A 23,917-nucleotide genomic window follows, 5' to 3' on the forward strand; every position below is an offset into this window, starting at 1 on the left:
CAAACTACTCATGAACAGTTGTATTTTTATTGTGGTAGAGAAGCTTCTTTTGTGCACAGTGTAACTTCTGAACATATAATTACTGTGCAAAATTACTCAAACACTTATATGCTTTACATATTTCTAAAAAAATTACTTTGATTGAATGACTTAAAGATATTTCAACACAAACAAAAATCATGAATTTTATCTCATAAGTACAACTAAAAGCTGGTAGTTAAAACAATATGTAACTTCTGTTATAAAGATGCTTACACATAGAACAACCTTAAATATAAAATTTTCAAAATTACTTACAGATCAACCTATACAAAATATATACTTCATGATATTCCTACAAGTACCAATATTCTTAGTTATGCCAACTAACAAGACATGCTTTAACAGATATGAGGTGTTCTTTCATTATAAAAAGCCTAGACACCTAGTTATCATAAAAAAAGGGTTAAGGAAAACTATCGTATTTATATGCAAGAAAGTATCAATTAATTGTGCAAATTTGTGGTAAGCACTGTTAAATATATGAATAAACAAACATTCTGAATTTAAGTGGTTTTCTACTAAATGAAACTAATTATGGCTAAATTAACTAACACATTCATGATTATTAACTTCAAAATGTAAAATAGAATTTTAGTTATAAACATTATACCATAAATTTAAGATTTTATTTCTATCTACCTTAGAAAAATAATATATTGATAATATTTATCTACTTTGTATTCAATGTTTTATTACTCTCACATTACACGTGGAGATGAAAATCTAAGAATATTTATTCAATTTAAAGCATTGGAACCTATCATCTTGTGAATATGTGCAAATTGTATGCATGTATGATTAACTGACTCCACAACAGACATTCAACTATTATTAAACTCTCGACAGTTAAAACTGATTCATTAATAATTATGGTATTAATACAGAGAATTCTCAGGTTATGTTTAATATATTACTATAATAAAAAACATCTGTGGAGAGAAACTTTTTTGGTAATAAAATCTACAACTTTTTCCAACTTCTGTCTCAAAACAAAATACCTACATAGTTCAAATAAAAATTAAATGAGTAATGAATATTATGTACATCTAACATACCACCATACTTATGATGATCAGAAGGTATTGATTCATCTGTCATGGAACCCTCAATGCAAGCAAAGTTTTTGCTATAATCCTAAACACAAGATTCAGCTGTTTAGAAGGTTTAGTTTTGTTCTAAACACATAACTTAAGATAACAATGCAAAATAATCCTCATAAACAAATATATAATAATCAAACAATTTAACCAATACTAAAAATAAACTAACATTAAAGAAAGATAAAATAAACATTACTTTATTCAGAGTGTACAACTATTTATCATCTTACCTTCATTCTTTCTAAATTACACCAACCATCTTTTCAGCAATTGTAGTCTAAAGGAAAGACACCAAGTCAACACAAACACTGTCAACTATTGGGTTACTCTTAGATCAACGAATAATGAAATTGACCGTCATATTTTAATTTTCCCTTACGGCTAAATGGGTTTCATGTGTTTGGTGTGACAGGAGCTCAAGACAGCTTTCCGGGTATTGTGAGCAGAGCGTCCTGGCAACCACTTAGCTAAAAGTCAGGATTTACTTGAGAATACATACCTTTTGGGTTTAATAATCCCTGAAGGAACTGATTCTTCTTGTTTATTACAGCTTGTATTATTGTTTGCCCCAGATTCACCTAAGTTAAGATAAAAAATTCTGATTTCTGCAAAATTAAATAACATCTAAACTAGTTTTGCTTTGATATCTAGGAATCTACTAGATTAAATAATTAAATTCAAAACACAATAACAGCAGCTTCTACAGGAGGTACACTATGACTTTAATCACTACATTGTATCGTCCTTTCTTTTTTTAAGTTCGTACAAAGGTACACAAGGGCTATCTTTGCTAGCCGTCCCTAATTTAGCAGTGTAAGACTAGAGGGAAGGCAGCTAGTCATCACCACCCACCGCCAACTTTTGGGCTACTCTTTATCAACGAATAATGGGATTGAACCTCACATTATAGCGTCCCCACAGTTGAAAGGGCGAGCATGTTTGGTGCGACAGGGATTCGATCCCGTAACCCACAGATTACGAGTAGAATGCGTTAACCCACCTGGCCATGATGAACCTCGTTCTTTGTTATGGCATCTTTATCAGTTCAAACTGTTTGTTATTGTAATTTTAATTTAACGGTTACATTATTTTCTGAGGGATCATCTCATTATATTTGTCTCAATAATTTTGTTTACCCTTTAATGAATCAAACTGAAATTAATCAACTGAACACATCATCCCTTCATATTTAGTTAGATTTGCACTCACGAAATATATTAATAAATTAGATGTTTGGTGAAGAGTCTTCTAACGTGTTTTGTTTCAAGAGCATATAAGAATAAAATGAAGGTAAAAAAATGCTTTTATTTCTTGTTTTCAAGTTGGTATCTCATTCTGTTTTGTATCCAACAGATTCTATAATTATTCTCGTGATTCATGGCATGTACACGTTTTACTAATATCACGGCATTACAAAATGCAATGTTAAGCGTCCCTTTTGTCACAACTACAGGAGGAACTGATTTTTCTTGGAGCTCACAGAGGGTGTCACTGATTACCCTAGGAAAAAATGTGGTATCCTGACAAAGGCATTTTTTTTCAGTAACATTGTGATTGGTTTTTGTCTGATTTTAAACCTGAAGAGAAAATAATATAAAGCTGTTTTCATTAACAATTTGACTTCTAAGGAAATTTTAACTAGTATCTTTACGAATTATTCCATGTTATACGCACACAGATATTTAAATACATGTATGTAAGTTATGTATAGAACGATTATTTTTTGGTTTTAGATAGAGAATCCTACAATCACTGAACTCACAAAGAAGATTTAGAACTGAATTGCACTACTTAGAAAATGTCGTACTACCTAAATGTTTGGGCCAAAGTTATATAATAGGGCTTGTATTAACGTTCAAAACCACACAATATATTATAACAACCAAATCCATTCTACCGGCATATCATTTCATGCTCTCTTCTAGTCTTACACTACTAAATTAGGGATGGCAGCGCAGATAGCTTCTGTGTAGCTTTGCGCGAAATTAAAAAGAGAAACAAACAAACCATTTCATACCAGAAATTTGTTATGAAATTACCAGCCTCTTTAATAAATGGAAAATAATATTAAAGCTTGAAATAATATAAACGTCTTATTTTTTAACCCTAAATAACTACTAATGAAGGAACAAAATATATCATGTACGTAGAATCCCATAGGAATGTATTGTGAAATATAATAGACAAATATCACATTTCTTGTAACTAAATCATAAAAAGAATATAAAGGTCATATGAGTAAGGATGAATTCCAAATATCGTTTTTAACATGCCAGCCATTTGAGCCTGGTCACAAAATACCTTGTAACTGTACACTTTACTTGTACGCTATCCTGCAACTGAAAACGAAAATATACTGTTTAGAAACTACAGATATAAACAAACCAAACGGCTTGTCATATTTATAAATACGACTTTCTTCGTGGGAGATACTGTAATGGAGAAACAAAACGTGATCTAAAATATTGTATACATTAGCATGTAGAAGATAAAAATATTGACATTTTGGTCATAGCAGAGTATGTACAAGAACAAAATACAGCATAAAATATTGTGTTACGCATGACGTATTAGAGCAATGATATCCGGGAACAATTGGAAATATCAAAAAGTGAACAGATTTAATGAATCATGAAATAGAGACATGTTTCTTTGTGAGAATATGTCGAGACTTGTAATAATTTTTTTAAAATCTGAAATACGCTTATTAAACATGGTACGGGAATGTTTCTAAATGTTAAAAGTGTAAGAACTCAAAAGGTGTTTACACTCCCAACTTTCGTGTTTAGCCTAGTAAAATCAATAATAGCACGTGAGGGTGATGTTTAATTCAAATGTTCGTTGAGACGTACATCTATAGGATAAGACTAAATAAATGATTTCACTTTTTTAATCCTTCCTTACCCAATTGTGGTGTTGGTTGTAAATTAACAATTCCACTAAGTTTGAAGAACTGATTGGCTGTGATGTGAGATTCGATTTTTGTCTTATTTTGTCTGTGTGTAGTCTATTCCAGTTGTCAGATTATTTTATATTCTATCATGAGGTGACAATAGCTCATTATCATTTGAAACACAGTCCAAAATATGTTGATTTGTTTCCAAGCTTACGAAAGAAACCCAGCTGTTAGATCGCGACGAGATGATGAACAAGATTTTCCTTTGTCTTCAATGTGTTTGGCTTGTAATAAATATGGTTTCCTTTCTACATTTTGATCCTTTTTAACTAACTTTCGTTTGGTAAAAACATTATTACGTATACAGAATATAAGATATGTGTTAGCTTTCTAATGTCCAGGATTTTTCTCGTGGTTCTCTATAACTATGGCTTTAAATATTAGGCTCATGAGGTCTTTATTTGGTCTGACAAGTAAAGAGTTGAAGATGTTTATTTACTACTTGTACATGATTAGTCGCTTTTATCAGATGAATATGCCGTGTGTATATTGAGTTTTCAATTAAATTAAATGTGACTTTTTTCTTCTACTTCAATAATTAAGTTTTGAAAATTATTGTTAACCGATGATAATGCTGCTTTGCTTCTAAAACTATTACACTGGATCTTTAAATATTTTAGACGTAGCAGTCAAAAGGTTTTGTTTGTTTGTTTGTTTTTTTGAATTTCGGACAAAGCTACCCGAGGGCTATCTGTGCTAGCCGTCCCTAATTTAGCAGTGTAAGACTAGAGGGAAGGCAGCTAGTCATCACCACCCACCACCAACTCTTGGGCTACTCTTTTACCAACGAATAGTGGGATTGACCGTCACATTATACACCCCCACGGCTGGGAGGGCGAGCATGTTTAGCGCGACGCGGGCGAGCCGTCAAAAGGAAATGTTATTGTAACGATTGTTCTCCGTTAAATCGCTTGAGACTACTATTTGAATTGTTACATCCTGATGGATATGATACTGGAAGTTGTATACAATTTGTACAAAATATATGATTATTGCCACTATTGCGACATGTAAGTTGATTATTTGAAAGTTTGAAACGAAATTCAGATTCAGTTTGCTTTCGTAAAGATAAACCAACTGTTTAGTTTTTTACTAAGACATCTGACTTTGTTTAGTGCTTGAAAAGGAACGAGAAGTTCAGTTTTAGAAAGTGGAAATTCATGTGTTGAAATAAATATATTGATATGAAATATTTTCTTTGCAGATTTCTTTTCTCCGATTTTGAATTGAAATTGCTTGAGAAATTTTTTTGTGGTTGTTCTGGCGAAGAGAAGTAACTGAACTTAGGTTGATTTTTTTTAATTCCATACTTTCGATGCTTGTATTGCAGTTTTGCAATTGGTGTAAATTTGATAAGTGGGAGGTAGAGGCGGTTTTGTTCTTGGGTCTACCAAATGATAAAATAAATATTTTAGAAAAACGTTTCACAAATTTTGAAAGATTTTGCTCGTACTTTTAATATTTGACAATAAAAAAATAGAGATATTTTACCTTTTTCTTTGGACCTTTCCTGAGTATTATTCAAGCTTTTAGGCTTGATCCAAGGTATTCTTTTTTTCTTATACTAGTGAAACAAATATACATATTTAACCAAATTTCTGTCTCTCCATAAAGTTAAGATAAAACTACACAAATAGCTCTCTGCGTTCTGTCTGTGACGGGTATCGAAACCAGATTTCTAACGTTGTAAGTCCGTATATTTACCGCTTGTTCCTGGGAGTTATATCCAAAATATCGAAATGATTTTCTTGTGGATATGAAAACCAAAATACTGGAATATATGACTTTTATTTCCTTGTTTTACCGGTTTCATAAGTTTCACCGTTCAAGAAATAGTTACAATGAGAATCTTCGATATCCGTTGTGAGCAAAGCAAAGATAACCAGTTGTGTAAATTTGTTCTTAATTTCAAAATATCAATCATTTAATTAACGTTTGTCTCCTTTTTAAATAGCTAGTAGTGAGGGAGCAGAAGAAACTGGTTGAGTACAGCCACCAGGAACTGTGAAAAGTTACTTAGACTTATAGGTATGAAAAAGTTAAAGTTTAAAATTATATCACAAACAAATTGTATTTTTATTATAACAACAAAAGTACAATTAGAATATCATATTAATTTTAAAAGGAAAACATACTAAGTAGCCATTTTTAAATAAATAGTTTATATGTGGACTGTATGATGTGTGTACATTTGGCCAGCATATGTATTTATTTCAGATTGTTTGTGTTTAATTCAGAAAACGGTATTTGCATGTTTTGGTCTTATCGCAGAGTCATGGTAAAACGGCACGGTTTGGCCAGGTGGTTAAGGCACCCGTCTTGTAATCTAAAGATCGCAGGTTCGAATCTGCGTTATACCAAATATTCTCGTCTTTTAAGGCGTGTGAGCGTTATAATGGGACGGTGAATCCCACTATTCGTTAGTGAAATATTATTTAAAGAGTTATTAAAAGTTTTTCATAGCAACATTTAATCTGAATATTATTCTGTCTTTCTTGTAAATCAAAAATTATGTGCCATATCTACAGTCTACAGCGGGAAGCATTCAGACTTACAAGACGAAAACGGGGGTTCTCAAATCTCCCCGGTGGACTCAAAAAATAACCCGATGTGGTTTTGTTGTGAGGAAAACGCGTTTTAGAGTTTAAGGTTGCTTCGGTAAGTATGAAAAACAGAACCCCAGTTATTAAAATGTTAATATTATTTTTAGCGAAAATGAAATTTTTCAATATAATTCACGTTCAATTCAAATTTACATCTGATTTTATTTTGTGATAATCGGAAAGAAAATGCGTTAGCAACTTGGTCCAACAAAACTTGTAATGTAGAAACGGCCAGGTAATGAGGGCGTTCGACCCTCTATACATTGGTAAAATACTAAACAAGAGTTTGACATGTTGTATTTCCCATAATGCACTTATTGACGTTTATATTAATGTTTCGTTTATGGCATAAAATACGTACATTTGTTCTGAAATACGATGCAACGAAACGCTGAATACAAGAGCAAAAGGAGGAGGATGAAAAAATAATGGTGATAAAACTATATAATAGCACATAGAGCCTTAACTTCTGTAATAAGTGAAGAGAAAACAGGCATGGAAGTGTTCGAAGTAGTGCCCTCACAACAACAGATACTGACGATGGTGGTAATAATAATAATAACTTTTCTTAACAGAGAGCTGTTAAAACATCCGAAATAATGTCTCATAAACAACAGCTGAAGAAATGGCACATTATATGACAGAAGGTATAAAATCCAGTTGAAGTCCTTCCTAAGTTTCAGACAGAGCCGTTCTTTATTTACAACTGTCAAATGGATGCAGATAACTATTAGCAGTAGTTACCACTCTTACGTAACTATTTTTAACCGAATAACGACACTGATTAAGGTAGTTAAAACACCCTTCAGTTAAAAGTATGAAACGTATTCAGCGATACATTGTGCTCGAATATGGGGCCATCAATTAGTGAACACCAAAACTAGACATTAAACAACACCTAGCATTTGTAAAACCCGAAGAAATTTTACGTAACTTGTAGTCTTTTATGTCATGATGTAATGAGTGTAAGTGTTTTCTTGTTGTAATATTTTCGTTCTTACTGAAATTCACAAGAATAACATTGCATATACTGCTTACTGCGCATATTATAATAAAACATATTCTTTAGATCTATTCCAAGTTGCATTGTGTCTCTGTGTAAAAAAATTCATTTTCGTAGTTGGGTTTTAATTCCCGTCTCGTGTAAAATATACTTAAAAATAAACTAGCAAAAACACTTCGTTTCAGTAAAAGTTTTAACGTTGGGAAGATTCCAAATGCATTTCTTGTTTATCTAGAGTTTACTCATTTAATTACTATAAAGACATATCTCTACCAAACAGATTATGCCCCTCAAATTTTTATATGAAAAGATGAACTGAATACAAACAAAATATATCCATATTCACAACTTACAGGCATGATTTCTCTTAACATGTATCCACAAGGGCAGTTGATGTTATCTTGTGGTGCCAAATAAACTAAATAAAAAATTAAATAAAATTGTAAAAAGTATCAACATAACCATCTTCATGGAAATATTTAAGAAGGTGTTTTATTTGTGTTTGCACAGGAAGTTTTTATGACGATAGGTAAAATTCTCCCTTTTTTTCTGTGTAAGTATAAATTTACTTTTAAATCACAAGTAATGTTTACAAATTTAAATGATCAGTTAGTTAAATGTATTGAGTTGGAATGTTTAAATCACACCGCCACTGAATAACATTTATCAGTCTCATGTCTGCTTTATATCTACGGTCAACATCTTTGATTAATTTGAATATTTTCACCCAAATTAATACAAAAAAGACTAGAAACTATGTCTAAGAATTATGAAAAACATTCCAAGAGAGTAACTTGGCCCGGCACAGCCAAGTGTGTTAAGGCGTTCGACTCGTAATTCGAGGGTCGCGGGTTCGCGCCCGCGTCGCGCTAAACATGCTCGCCCTCCCAGCCGTGGGGGGTGTATAATGTGACGGTCAATCCCACTATTCGTTGGTAAAAGAGTAGCCCAAGAGTTGGCGGTGGGTGGTGATGACTAGCTGCCTTCCCTCTGGTCTTACACTGCTAAATTAGGGACGGCTAGCACAGATAGCCCTCGAGTAGCTTTGTGCGAAATTCCAAAACAAACAAACAGTTAATACCAATACCAGCCCACTTTAGAATACATTTTTCTCAAGTGGGTTTTTCCTCATCATGAATCAGTACAACGATTTCTCGCTGGTTTCATTTCCATAAATTTTCTTTCTAGTATACAGTATTACATTGGAAATGGCCCCTATCAAGAACTCGTACAACCCAAATTAAAAGGACATCTGTATTAGTTTTATATTATGATTTTATTTCCTACAGATACAATTGTATCGCTTTAGCCTCTCTAATCGTAATTAACAGAAGCAGTGACTGAGGGTTTTCGGTTGGAAACAAGTGGTGTAAAGGAACTGCTGTGTTATTTCGTTTCTGGATATAATAGTACAGGTTTTTCACATTTGAAAGAGATAAAATAAATTAAGCAAAAATAATAATTTTTAATGTTAATTCCATTATAATATCTTACTTCTCTTTTTATAAGACGAAATATCAATATTTTTTAGGCTTCTTGTTCTTCACTAACTTTCCGAAATTCTTTTCTCTACGTTTAACGTTGCTAAGATACTCTTTTGTATAATCAGTATTGACGTCATTACTTGCAAGTTATTGTTGAATTCTACTAAGTAGATGTCCAATCACAGTCGTAGAAAATATGCAGAAAACAATACATATATGTTATTCATTTTTTTAATGAGTGTTTTCCCACAAGACATTAAAAGAAAAAATTGGATAAATATTAACAAAGAATTGGGAGTTCGAATCCACCCGTTACATAACATGCTCACTCTTTCATCCTTACTAGTGTGTATTCTTTCATTCAAAAGGACGTTATAAAGTCGGTAAATCCCATTTTAGCCGCTCAAGAGTACAAGCATAGTACCTTAAGCACAAAGATATGCCAGGTCGCTACGTACTAAAGAAAATTAGTGGCAATGAAAAGAATTGTAGATTATGGGAAATGGAAGCAGTAGTCAGAAGGTAAATAATTTATTAATATGAAAGGGATATATCATATGACAGTGACTTTCAGGATGGTAGAAATAGTGCTATTAGTATTAGAGTAAAAATTAATGAATTTACTTGTTATGAACCTATTATGTTGACAAAGAAATTTCAGAATTTGGATTCTGCATATGAACTGTTGGAGATAATGAAAACAAAAGGATCAGAGAAGGATATTGAAGTTGTAGGTGATTTATCGACAAGATATGTGGTTAGAATAATCTGTTGGTAAATGAGGACAAAATAATTAGATTATGCTATGTGGGAGAACAGGTGGAGAGTATAACCAAGAATTAACTGTGTAAATGAAGTTATAAGTAGGTCACTAGGGTTAAATGTTAGGTTTAGGTTTTAGTAAGTAAACTGTAAGGATGAGCAGACCGACTGGACTTGTATCGATCAAGTTCATCGGAAGAAGGGAGCTTTAGGAATGGGTGGTTTACATTTAAATACTGTAGCAGCTGGCTTGTTTTCTAAGACTATTAGCTATAAGGGAGGTTTTAAACTAAAACTAAACAGTGGTGAGGGCCAGAGAAAATTTAACACAAAAAGAATAAGAGGAAATGAAAAATTTAGTATGGTTAGTTAGTACAGTAGTAGTAGAAAAGGATAGACTTGATTGTTACTGTTGTAATGCTAGGAGTATAAGAGAAAAGTATATGATTTTGAAGCACTGGTATTGGAAATAAATTTGGAAAAATTAGTTTTTCAAAGGAGATGTTTGTAAATGATGTACATAAATTTACAGAAAACAAATTCATTGGGAATTTTGAGTAATTCTTTTAAATTTTAATTCTAAGTTGAAAATTGGTAGACACTTTCAAAAGTTTAAGTTTACGAGGAATTGATCAGACATAACTGTTCTCATCTTTGTTCACAACAAATTTTGTGAACATCATTTCATTTTTATTGAACTTTTTTGCTACTGTGTTGTCTTAATGGATTACACTGACTATGTTACAAGTTTTCATTCTTCTTCATGGTTTTCCTTTGTCTGTAAAGAAACAATGTGTGGATGACGCTTTCACTGAAGCTTAATTTTTCCAGAATCTAAAGAGAGAAACATCTTTTCCTTCACAGGGCCTGGAGATCAGAGTCAGTTAAAGACAGTGTGGCAATATCCATCCTTTCCTGCAAGAGTGATGTTATTTTGGAAATAGTTCTGTCTAAAATGAAGATCTATATATATATATATATGCACACATCCAAACCTTTTTAATTACTTCAAAAGAATATTGAGACTGTAAGTCTTCTGATATGGTATGCTTAAGCAGCTTAAACAATTCTTAATCTTTATTTACATTCACTTCTGAATATCCTAAAGTAAATGCGACAGAAAGGATATAAAGCAGGTATGGTTAAGTGTTATCAACTGAGAATTAGTACACTCTCTTATTAGGTATATAATAATGTATATAAATGTGATGTAACATTTTATAAAGTGATACATAATACAGTTATGAATATTGTAAAATATATTTTAAATTTTAATCTCCAATAGCTGTTTACCTATAAGTCTTCATAAAATAAAAGGTTTTGTTCCAAAATATGATAGTTGCATGTAGAGTGCACAGGGTATATCCCAATAGGCAATGGGTATATCTAGTGTAAAGTGTAACATTAATTTGCACTTTGATGGATTTTCATTCTGCCTCATTGATTTTCAAGTAAAGACCATGAGGACTCTTTTTACTGTGGCCTGTATAACACATTCCCAATGCTGTGTTTTTTAGTGGAGTTTATCAACCATGTACAGTGTGACATTCCTAGCCACACTATATATGTAGCACTTCTGTGAGCCAGTTCAGATTCTGGACTGTGCTTATTTACACTCTTTCTAGCAACTCTTTATAAACAGAGAGTGTATCTTGATACCAGCAAGGTGTGGTCTTCCACAAGTATGTCTGTGTACTATTCCAATGTATACAATGCCTCATGCTATTGGTTCATTTTGAGTGCTTCCTGAAGGGGATTTATTTATATAAGTAAATTTTGCTTTTGTAATCCCTTCACTGTTTCAACATTGATTCACACTTCCTTTAGTGCATCATTTCTTGCTCTTATAATGATGGTTGAAGACAGAGGGAGTGAGCTGTGCTATTAATGAGTCACACTTTATATAGTGGAGGATTTTCATGTACTTATTAGTATGCAGCAATGTCATGTATAAATATGTGCTTAGGTGAAAGTCTTGAAGCTAGTGAGAAGTGAAAACATTTGTATAAAGATATACCTGATTTATGTCCCCTTCTGAATGTAAAGAAAGAACAAGGATAATTTAAGCTGCTTAAGCATACCTTATCAGAACACTTACAGTCAAAATATTCCTTTGAATGAAAAAATTATGTGTCACCAATATAATTTCAGTTTGTGTAAGCAAATTCGAAAATGCTAACGTTAAAATGAAATTCTAGTACCTCAAATTTGAAGGCATTTGATGCTCTTTAGTTTAGTATTGTGGAAATATTTTAGGTTTTTGGCAGTGTAGAAAATAGTTGAGCAAACCTTCCCAAAAATAAAAATTTGTTTCAGCTGATGAAAATACATGTCAGTGACGTAGGAGTGGAGTGGAATCAATGTGTCTTTGCACATATGCTGACATTATGAGAAGGTCAACTTGCAGAAAGTGTAGAGAAAACCTGTAAAAGGAATTGTTAGTATCATCTTTAGTGTTGTAAATTTAACATTTTTGAAGTCTTTTATCTTTGGATGGAATGGTTGAACTGTGTTAAATTCAAGTAAATGACTTATTATTTATCACAAATGTTCTTTTGTTAAAATGGTTGTGTATGTTGTTTGAAAAATATTTGTTTTACCTTATTTAATTAGAGGTGTAGTACAGATTGTGTGTGTTGCAATGTATTTATCTTACTGTGGCTCATGTATCATGATATGATAAATATAAAACTATAATAGATCTACCATCTGACATCAAATGCAAGCTTATAGCAGTCTTTTGTCAAAATTTCAGAGATTGCCTGTTGTCACTCATAAATCTGATGACTATTGATGCAAATGACCCCAAAATAAAACATATTTAACCAAAATTACTACAAATTTAAATATGCAAGATGATATATACAAATACACTTATGATAGTTATCTAATTATGATGTGGCATTAATTTCGTTCTTGAAAGTCAAAAGGCCTCATTTACTTAATTTGACATCAATATATTATACTTTTCTATAACAGAGTTCAAATCAGTTTATTTATAACACTCATAACAAGCTTACACTTAGTTATAATGTTATTTGTAAAAACTATTCTACACTATTTATTGTGCTTATTTCTGTAGCTTAGCATAAAGAAACAACAACATTTAAGGAAATATTAAATATTTTCATAATTACTTGTTTTTGCATTGAAATTATTGCAGTTATATTTATTTGAGTATAAAAAACAAAATGTTTGACACTCAAAAGAACCTTGTTTTCTACAGTAATAGAGAGTGTGCTAGCCTTGGTTTTATTAGCCCTGACAACTGTGTTTTAATGCTAAACTACGAATATTGTTTTACAAACATAGACCTTACAATTAAATACAAACCCTAAGCTATATTTTGAAATAAAAATCTAATCATTCTGATAAAACTTATTCTTCTTAAATTTTATACAAATCCATGTTTGCTATGGTTGAATGAAACACAACTAAGCATGTCATATGTATGATGTATATTTAAGGATAAAAATGTTTAGCTTTGTTCCTTTGTATTTATCCTTGACCAGCATTACAAGTGAAAGACAAAATTCCATGAAACTGTTATAATTTAATGACATGTAGTAAACTGAATGATATCTTGGTTCATATTTATTTTAAGTATTAAAAATTTGTTACCCAGAAAGGTTTATATTTTTTTCTTTTGTTTTATGTGTATACATGGTTGTTAAATTGTGTTATATTAACTGCAATATTAACAGTAGTTTTATTAGTTGTTGATGTTTTGAATCAGGTGTTAATATTTCAAAATTATTATGGAAGACACTCATTAAAATATCTAACATATACTCATAGCCCCATAAAATTAACAATTGAGTGCTAAAACTCACTGTAAAGTCTGTCTTAAGATCTCTTTCACAGTTAAAAGAACAAAAATATATGTATGTATATAAATAAGATCTAGGCTGAATATTTTTATAATGTGAATTTCTTTAATTTGTTTTAATTTCAAAACAATAGCTGTCAGTTCTTCTTATATTGCTGTTGCAAATCATATACTAGAAAATTAGTTTCTTGTTTGTGTTATGATATGCCTTAATATTTCATGTTAAATCTCAAATAAGTATTAACTTTGTCTTTACTGAATTAATTTTAACATTTTTAATGTTTGTTAACAGAAGGATGGGGGTTAAATGAAGTTAATGCAGTCAATCTGGTATTGGGCTTGTAAATAATATAATGCAAAACTAGTTTCCTGTTTAAGTTATTTTATTATATGCAGCATTACTGTTATTGTGCAGGAAGTGGCTGGCTTTGTTCTACATTTTCTACCTTAGAGCCTGGACATATGGCCTCTTACTTTGCTAACTTATTTTCTCAACTTGTTGTGTCTTTGGAAGATGTTGTTAAGCATTTCCAACAGCTTGCTTTTACTTCATGTTATTCAGATGAGGATCAGTTAACTGTCGGGTCTTTCCATGTCAAATCATCCAGGGGGCTGCAGGTGACCCCACAGAATTCCTTGAAAAATTTCACATGTGCTCATTTACCCATATAATGAAATATTGCCAAAGATTAGATCAGTATCTCTAATAGTTTCTGATTTACAGCACTGTAAAATTTAATTTTTTATTTTTGGTGAATTCATTTTCGGGCAACTTTGGCTGCTTAAAGCTGCAAGAGTAATGGTGGTAGGAGGCTGAAATTTGCTACACTGACTGAATTAATCTCACAGAATTCAAAAATGGTCTCAAACCAAGTTTATCTCTCTGAGAATTTGCATAGTGAGGCTGTACCATCACCTGAAAACCCAAAATTATAAAAAAATTGGTTTATTTAAGAAGCCATAGCCCTAAGACTTAATATGATACAAAGCTGAATTTTGTTTTCAAATTTCCTATGACATATCAGTTGATAAATCAGCAATTGTTGTAGTTAAAAGTCTATTAGATCTCCTGTAAAAGAATGTAGTTGCATGCAACTTTTTATGATGTAGCTAAAAACAGTCCTATTTCTGGTCACAGTTTGACCATGTCACCAGTTATTCAGCCTTTTCAGATTTTTACCATATATTCTTACATCTCTGAATATGATGTACAAAAAAAATCAGGATGGTGTTCAACCTACTTTTGAGTTATAATTTTTTTAAATATCCTCTGACCATAAGTTTTTTATTGAAAAACAATTCAGTAGTGGTGTGTTACTGGGTGCAAATATATCCATACAATTTTGAAAAATACCTGTCAGAATATTATGAATCCCACTGAAATATTGTAACCAGCCTTTCACATTGTTAAATAATGAAGTTGTATGAAACAAGAAAGAATTGATTCGTTTCTGAACAAGTTTACTGGCATAACTAGTTACATCACATGACAATGCAAATATATTGTGTATGCATTACAGTTACGTAGATATGGCTGAGTTTAAGATTCATAATATAATAAATGCAAAGATAAATCAAACACAAAAAAGGACAGTGCTACAACAGAGGATAACTGAGAAAGATTATAGTCATACCAAACTGCAATAATCATGACAATGAAATGTTTCAAAAACTGCTTTGGCGATAAATTAGCCTTAACAACATCAAATAAACACTGATTTGTTCAGACAGCTTGAATAAATTTCTAAAATTTGAGTTTGGTTATATTGAGATCACTTTGACTTAGAACATAGTGGCGAGTACTACTGCCATGCAATTTAGGTGCACTCATCAGACAAAGAATATGTTGGAAAGGAATGCAGCTTTCATCTGTACATAAAAAACATTGGTTTATTTAAGAAGTCATAGCTCTTAAGACATAATATGATACAAAGCTGAATTTTGTTTACAAATTTCCTATGACATATCAGTTGATAAATCAGCAATTGTTGTAGTTAAAAGTATGTTAGATCTCCTGTAAAAGAATGTAGTTGCATGCAACTTTTTACGATTTAACTAAAAATAGCCCTACTTCTGGCCACAGTTTGACCATGTCACCAGTTATTCAACCTTTTCAGATTTTTACCATATATTCTTACATCCCTGAATATGATCTACAAAAACAATCAGGATGGTGTGCAACCTACTTTTGAGTTATAATTTTTTAAAGTATCCTGTGACCATACGTTGTTTACTTGAAAAAAAACAAACTTCAGTTCAGGTGTGTTACTGGGTGCAGATATATCCATACAATTTTGAAATAATTTATGAATACCATTGAAATATTGTAATCAGCCTTTACCATATATTCTTACATCTCTGAACATGATATTCAAAAAGTTCAATGTTGTGTAAAATAATAAATTATCAAATTTTAAGTGTCTCTGATATGCACCATTGGGCAAAGAACCACATTCAGGGCATTCAGTTCTTTCTTGACAATCAGGAATCAGTCCTGCAGAATTGTGTAAAGTTTGATCTACTTGAGCACTATGAAAAACACAAAACTGTGGCAGGTATTAAGTCACATCATAGCTTTATTCTACCAACAAATTCTATATGAGAAGGTTATCAGATGATGATGTGTACACAGTTGTAACTGTTGGTAGTAGCAGTGAAAGTGATGCTGCAGCAGCTCAAATAGGGTCTGATGATAGCAATGACAATTATCATCCAGGAAATATGTGGCATGCTTATACGATCATGAATGGTATATGGGAAACATAAAAGATATATCCAATGAACATTCCGATGTGTCGGTGTCATTTATGAAGAAATCAAGAAACGAACTGTTCTCATGGCCTGCAAGGTCACATAAAGATGAAAGCTGGATTCCTTTCCAACATATTCTTTGTCTAATAAGTGCACCTACCTTGCATGGCACTAGTGCTCGCCACTATGTTCTAAGTCAAAGTGATCTCAACATAATCAAACTCGAATTTTATACTTTTACAACATAAGCAATTAAGAAATAATACAAACTATCCAGGAACAAAATTTGTGTTTCATAGTGTAACTATTCAAATGAAGAAGAAAAAATTTTCATCAACATCAAATATAATAATTTAAAGTTTTAAATACAATTTAAATAGTGAATCAAAATCCATTGGTTCCCAATGGGTAAATTGTCATGATCTGGATCCATTTATTCATTCTTTTGATGGTATAAATGCTGGACTCGCAGATAAATTTAGTCTCATGGATGAATCTAAAGAATATGAATTTTTTTTACTGCTATATTTGATCAAAGTATAATGAGTCATATTTTGTGAGAAACACATATTATGAGTTTGAGATCCTTGAATTCTGAAGAAAGTTAAAGTAACACTCCCTCTAATTCATGAAGTAAGAAATGGAAAGATACAAAGTATTGAGGAAATTTACACTTTTTTTTTGCTTTGTCGATGCTTATTTCTCATTTAAAAAAGCACGTGTTGGTTGATTATTGGAAGAATGACCTCTTGTAGGAACTCTGGGTTTTCCAAAATACATTACTTGAGATTGATTCATGAAGATTCTTAGATATTTGCGCTTTGAAATAACAAAAAACCAAATGCAAATGATTGATTATATTATGGAAAGGTCATATATATTGATAATTATTACACAAGTCTGGAATTATGCAACATTCTCTTTGAAAGTAAGACATGCCTCTGAAAAAGGGAGATATTAAGAAGAAAGGAAATATTTTAGCAATTCAATGGAAAGACAAATGTCTTGTTACTTTGCTTACATGAAGGTGAAATGAAATACAGTGGAAAGGATGATTACAAAACTAAACAACCAATAACTAAACCTGGTGTGGTTTTAGATTATACTATCAAAATGAGGCTAGTTGAAAAAAGTGACATGCAAATTGGATAAAATGGTTGCCTTTGTAAATGTGTGAAATGGTACAAGAAGCTCTTTTTTCACCTTATTAATATCTCAATTTTGAATTTGTATAACGTGTCTAGAAAATACTGGTGAAAAGCCATCATGATTTTTATTTTCAGTAGTGATAACCATAACTTTATTATTTTTTTCAGCATCATTAGACCTTGAAGATGAAAAGCTTCTTGAAGAAGACAACCTTGGACCACAAGATTCCAAAGGGTTTGTTTTGTTCATCGACAAACTGGTTTAAGTATCTTTGTTATATAGGTTCATTGGTATATCATGTAAAAAAAAGTAATGTGATAACAACATATTTGCATGTGATACCATCAGTTGCATATTTTCTGATTTTCTTCATTACTACAAGTAATATATGAATTTTTGTTGTTTTAGTAATACTTGACAAAAGTTGAAATTTTTGTTTTCTGAAGTTAAGTAAAAAGATAAAACTGAATGATTATTGAAGTATAACCTTACTGTTCATTTTCTGAAAGAATTTAGTCAAAGGTATTAAGATAATTTATTGTGTGCCTAGATCACGACATCACAACAAAGCTGTACCTTGGCTGAAGAAAACTGAGTACATTTCTACAGAGTTCAACAGATATGGAGTTTCTAATGACAAAACTGAAACAAAGTAAGTGTATACACGAGTCCTGAAAATGGAGTATATTTACTTGTGCGTAAGAAAAATTAGGGTGTAATATAATGCTTTTGGTATTCTGTTTATATACATTTATATTATTTGTAACTTTGACTGTTGCTTTTCCATGTGTAATGAAATTAATGTCTTTACTTTTTTTGGCATTTTAAAAGTATTAGCTTCTGGTATTATTATTAAATACAAAAGCAAGTTCTGTTACTTCAAGATCATTATTCTGTACATCAGAATGCATGTATAATTACAACTTTCCAACTTAAGTTTCTTCTACAACAGTCAGTTCTTATTTAAAAAGCTAAAGCTTATTTACATACCAGTTAGGTATATGTATTATGTTTCATTATGTTTTATAAAACTTTGAGCTGTGGTAACATTAACACAGTGTTCCATTTTTCTCTGATCTTTTTCACTGGATTCATTAAACAAATGTGTAAGGTAACAGATATTTTCCTTCTTTAGACAGCTGTACTAAATGTTTTACATTACTATTTTCTAAGCTAGTCCTCAATCTGTTTTAACTACTTAGCTTTTGATATGGGCTAGGTGTACTGCACTTAACTTCTGAGCATTAAAGTAACCAAGAGATTAGTGATGCAATAACTTTTGATAATGTAAGCATATATTCATTAAATTTCATGTACTATTAGTACATTTTACGAGTCTTTTGGAGATAAAAGTTGGAGTTTTTAATTAAGTACTTTTAAAATAAATTTCTCCAGGAACATGTGTAGTCAGTGTTGACTGCTCTGAGTTCAAAGTGAGTTTTATGTTAGTGTTAAAAATACTTTTATGCATCCTAGAATTGTCATATTTGGTTTGCATAATTTGTGAAATCTCATAAATAGGTATGATTTTTTTTTAAAGGAAATCATTATATTTTAGCTGTTAATTTCTCTACCCTAGCTTTAAACTGGGTTAATCAATTTGACCAACCTCATAACCACAATAAAAATCAGGAAATAAATCTAAATTACTTTTTTTCTTTCTTGAGTGACTGCAGGTTGTAACAGGAAACTGTATTTGTTTATCCTAAATATCTTAAAATTAATAACTGTATACACCAATTTATATGTTTTACTGTTTTATTGATATTTGAATCATGTCTTACTGATAATTCTGTCAAATAAGTTTTAAATTATTCCATTAACAAACAGCTCCCATTATACTGGTATCAAATTATTTAATGCATGAGCTGCCTGCTAGCATACCCTGTGTAGAATTTTTATGTTTTTGCTTCATTATCTTACCTAATCTTGCCTGATCTAATAAGTTTCTAATTTTTATACGTTTTAGTTACTTTTATAATAATAGTTAAAGAGTACTCATGAAAAACAAGAAATATATTACTTACCTGGGTCTTCTCTTTTGGCTGTTGACTGGCATTGCATCAGTATAGTTATTTATGATTTGTTGGTTATTCAACTGTTTATATAAAACCTTACAAATATTTTGTTTGGTATCATCCACATTAGAAATTTTAAAAAAACTTAGCAATCTATGACCAGCAGCGACCAAGTTCAAAGGTCATAACTGGAAGAGATAATTGTTTGCTTTACTTCTTTAGTTATTGTTCTATATTTTAAGAAAAGTTTCAAAACTTGTCTCTAAATAGTAATAATGTGTGTGTGTGTGTGTTTAATAGTTTAAATGTTACTGTATAATACAAAATATTAGTCCACTGAAACACAACCAAGAATGGGCCAATTTTATATTATTGGATACGGTAACATGATTGCATTACATTACTAAAAGTCTGCCAAATTTTATCTTATAGCAGTTTTAACATTTATCATCTGATTAATCATTCATAAACTTTAAAAAAATGTAATGAAAGTATAGCAGCTTAAAATGTTGAATAGGGCTAACATTTAGGTCATAACAGTTAGCATATACATGTATTGTTCAAGCATATATGTCTAACAAGAGCTGCAAGCTGAAAATATGTGCACCCACATGTTAAGGATTATGTATTGAATTGGTTAATGAGCAAACTTGTAAATTTCAACCAAGAAAATTTGTATGTCCTGTACATGCCTTTTGACATGTTTTCAATTTCTGATAATATTCTTGAATCTGATCAGCAAATACACTGAAAAGTCTTCATTGTAAGTAGCTCTGAATGAGACACATAGGTATATATAAACAGTGATTTAATTGGTTGGTATTTCTCTGATCTGTTATGCTCACTTTATGTTCTTGCCTTATGTAGTCTAAAAATATTCAACTTCAAATGTTCTTAGTTGTCAGACAGTATAATTTTTGAAAGTGGTTATACAGTACATAGGACTTAGACTATTTCTTGTATTTGAAATTGAACTGAAATGTTTTACACAGTTTACCATCTTAATGTAACCATTAGAAAAGCATATTCTTGAAATTCAAGTATATTCTTTTTCTTTTGAAGTATGTTTTTCCAAACATATTGATTATTAGTTAAATTTAAATAGGTATTATCAGAGTTTTGAGATACCTGTCTTGCAGTTTTTACTTAATTATACTTTTAGTATATGCTACTTTACTGTTTTTTCTTAATATTTAGTCTTTTAACATTTGTGAAAATAGCTATTAAATTAAATTTTACTGTGATTTAAAAAAAACTACATTCTTGAAGAGTTTTCTTATTCTATAATATCTCTAAACATAGGTTTAACTGTAGTTACTGATCAGTCATACAATACACTCATTAGACTCACACTTTACATTTGTATTTCAATTATTGTTTATTTCACCTACCTTTCTGCAGAGTTGGATACAATGTCAAGAAATTGTTCAAAGAAGAAAACCTTTATATGGACAGAGAAAGTCAAATTAATGCTATTAATAAAACTTTTGAAGATGCCCAGACACCTGTAAGTAGTATAATAACATTTTAGTAACTCTCCTAATACATTAATATATATATATGTATGTGTGTGTGAAAATAGTCAACAAGCACATAACAGTAAATGTATTTATCCTTCTACTTTTCTGTATGTTGTTAATATCACCTGATTTTTTGTCCTGTCTCAATGAGAGTACTTGATAAAATGCAAAGAACCTAGCACAAACTTACTAAATTATATCTCATTTCTGCTTAAATAATGTGGTATAATTTTTATATCTTATTTTTATGGTTTTTACAGGTTGGGAAGTTTTCAAAATTTTGTGAGATGTTGTTTTGAGATAACATTAAAATACCTTATTTAATATTTTTCAATATGTACTCTACATCTGTCCAATTGATTAACATTCATTTACATACTTCTTTTGATACTTTACTAATTGCAGTAGTCATTACTCTTAGCTATAAGTCACAAGAAAAATCAGAAAATTTAACAAAGATCTATTGATGACCTTGAATCTCACCTTTCTAAATGACATCACTATTTGTAATTTTTACTAACAATATTCGTGGTCAAATTCAGCTTATATTTAACAAATACAGTTTTTAATAAATAATAAGTTTATTTCTGTGAATTGTTTGAATACAATGAATTCAAATGTGATAAAAAAATATTAAAAAAAAGCAAGATTTAATCAGTACAAGAAATTAAAACATTTCATAATATTGAAATTACCTAATGACAGTTTTGTCTTTAACTGTTCCATTTGCTTTTTTTGTGGCACTGACTAAGTGAAAGTATTAGACAGCCTATATAAAATATACAGTCCTCTACCCTATAGGGCAGTGATTAATTTGTTAATGTTTGGCATCAAATCTGCCAAATAACTTTTCATGATCTTGTTGCTGAGATTTAAGGTTATTTATTGGTTGCTCTTTTAAACAGTTGTTTGCTTTCTGACAGTTCTGAGCTTTCTGTTAGAACAATAGAATGCACACACATCTGATGTAAATCCCAGTAATAGTACACCTTAAAAAATATCTGGTTCTCATTACCAGCAGAATTTTATCCTTGATCAGAATTCTCATGTTTTCAAGATGGTGGATGATACACAAGTCTTTGGCATGTGTTCCACTGTCCATTGGACACTTGCACTGTGGGAGGCATCCTCTCTCAGGACATAATACATCCTAAAGGTCATTTTCTAACTGTTTGTCTACATTTATTCATATTTTCTCAAGATATTTACAATACTTTAATATACTTTAACTCAATGAGGTTTTGTGAACTGCTTTGATGTACCTGTTGTTAAATTGCATTACAAAAAAAAAACCCAACAAAAACAAACTTCTAGGGGAAATACTTTGGAATTTCAGAATTACTTTCTATAGGTTGTATAGCTTCTGCAACTAAAATGTTAGTTGTTCATTTTTGAAGTTATCAGTGCTGACTGAAGGATGGAGACCATATTTCAGAATGATGAGAAACAAGTTTAGTAAAATATATTTTTTACTCAACATTTTATAACTGGTGCTTTTTTTCAAGGATCTTTGAGCATCATATGTTAAAAACTGATTTTAAATAGGAGTAACTGGTTAATATCCTATAAAATGACTTCTGTAATATCTGTCAATAAATAACAAAAAAAGTGGGTGAAATTTATCTTTCTTGAATATCTTGTTTTTATATGTGATATATTTGAATTTGCAGCTTTGAAATTTCAAGAAGATTTCATTGTAATATCTTTTGCTTAAGTATTCTACATTCTTATAAAACATTTTGTAAAGTATTTATTATATAAAAATGTATATTTTATCTTTGCTTTAAATTGGAAAAGTAAAACTGAAATTACAAAAATTAAGTATGATGTACAGATGGCAATGCTAGAAAATACACAAACAAGGGAGGGTTGTAATATTAACTCATAGCTACTTGTGTAGGAAGTTTTGTATGTTTTTTTTGTATTCAACCGTACCTTGTTTCTGTACTTTCTAGCACTGCCATCTCTACACTACACTATACTTATTTTTTAAAAAAATCTTTTGTTTGCTACTTTATAAATTGGAACTTTCAAAACAACAATTAAAGAATTTGAAAATTGAAGTAAATGGGAAGTATTTTTTTGTTTTTAAAAAATGTCTCAGAACTTTTATTTTGAAACAAAATTTTAATAACAAATTATATGGTTTGTTGCATGCAGAATCTTTATATGTTACTTAGAACTTTATACTGTTCTCATGCAATTTAAGTAAATATTTCATTGTAAAAAGTGAAGGACAAGGATATCAGTTATATTTTTTCAGTATAGAAAGGGTAAACATTTCAAGAAGGTCACCATTTGAATGAACAAATCAGAAATGCTTTGTGCTGTGCCTAAACAGTCCAGCTATTGATCAAACTAGACATTTAGAAGATGAGTAGCCTAATGACTAACTGTGGGAATTTTATCTGAGTTGTCCCAACATTTTGGCTTCATAAAGAAATGAACCATCATTCAAACCAAGTTCAGAACTCAAAAGCAAAACTTCAAGAAAGTTGACTGTTTTTTATAAATGACTTGCACTTCCTAACTGGATTACATGTTTCACAATGGAAGCTGCAAGTGTCAGTGATATCATTTTCTATAAGCTTTTTAAGGGTCACCCTCCTTTACTGTATGGGGATATTCATATAGCTTTACTTGCACTAATTACCATTTCTGTGTCAACTAGATTTGCAGTAGTTATATCAAGCTTTTCAC

The 23,917-nt window shown here is 30.8% G+C and overlaps 1 protein-coding gene across 1 annotated transcript in view; it reads left to right on the top strand.

Annotated features, from left to right (window-relative positions):
• The first annotated feature begins 4,228 nt into the window (after positions 1 to 4,228).
• Positions 4,229 to 23,917, top strand: part of LOC143243251 (RNA polymerase II-associated factor 1 homolog) — a 30,764-nt gene continuing 11,075 nt past the window's right edge. The window contains exons 1-5 of the mRNA XM_076487099.1: positions 4,229 to 4,325; positions 6,064 to 6,126; positions 17,847 to 17,913; positions 18,230 to 18,331; positions 21,099 to 21,204. Coding sequence (XP_076343214.1) covers positions 4,229 to 4,325; positions 6,064 to 6,126; positions 17,847 to 17,913; positions 18,230 to 18,331; positions 21,099 to 21,204 — 435 coding nt within the window. The remainder of the gene's footprint in view (positions 4,326 to 6,063; positions 6,127 to 17,846; positions 17,914 to 18,229; positions 18,332 to 21,098; positions 21,205 to 23,917) is intronic.

Source organism: Tachypleus tridentatus, unplaced genomic scaffold (assembly GCF_004210375.1).
Source record: "Tachypleus tridentatus isolate NWPU-2018 unplaced genomic scaffold, ASM421037v1 Hic_cluster_2, whole genome shotgun sequence".
In the NCBI taxonomy this organism is placed as follows: domain Eukaryota; kingdom Metazoa; phylum Arthropoda; class Merostomata; order Xiphosura; family Limulidae; genus Tachypleus; species Tachypleus tridentatus.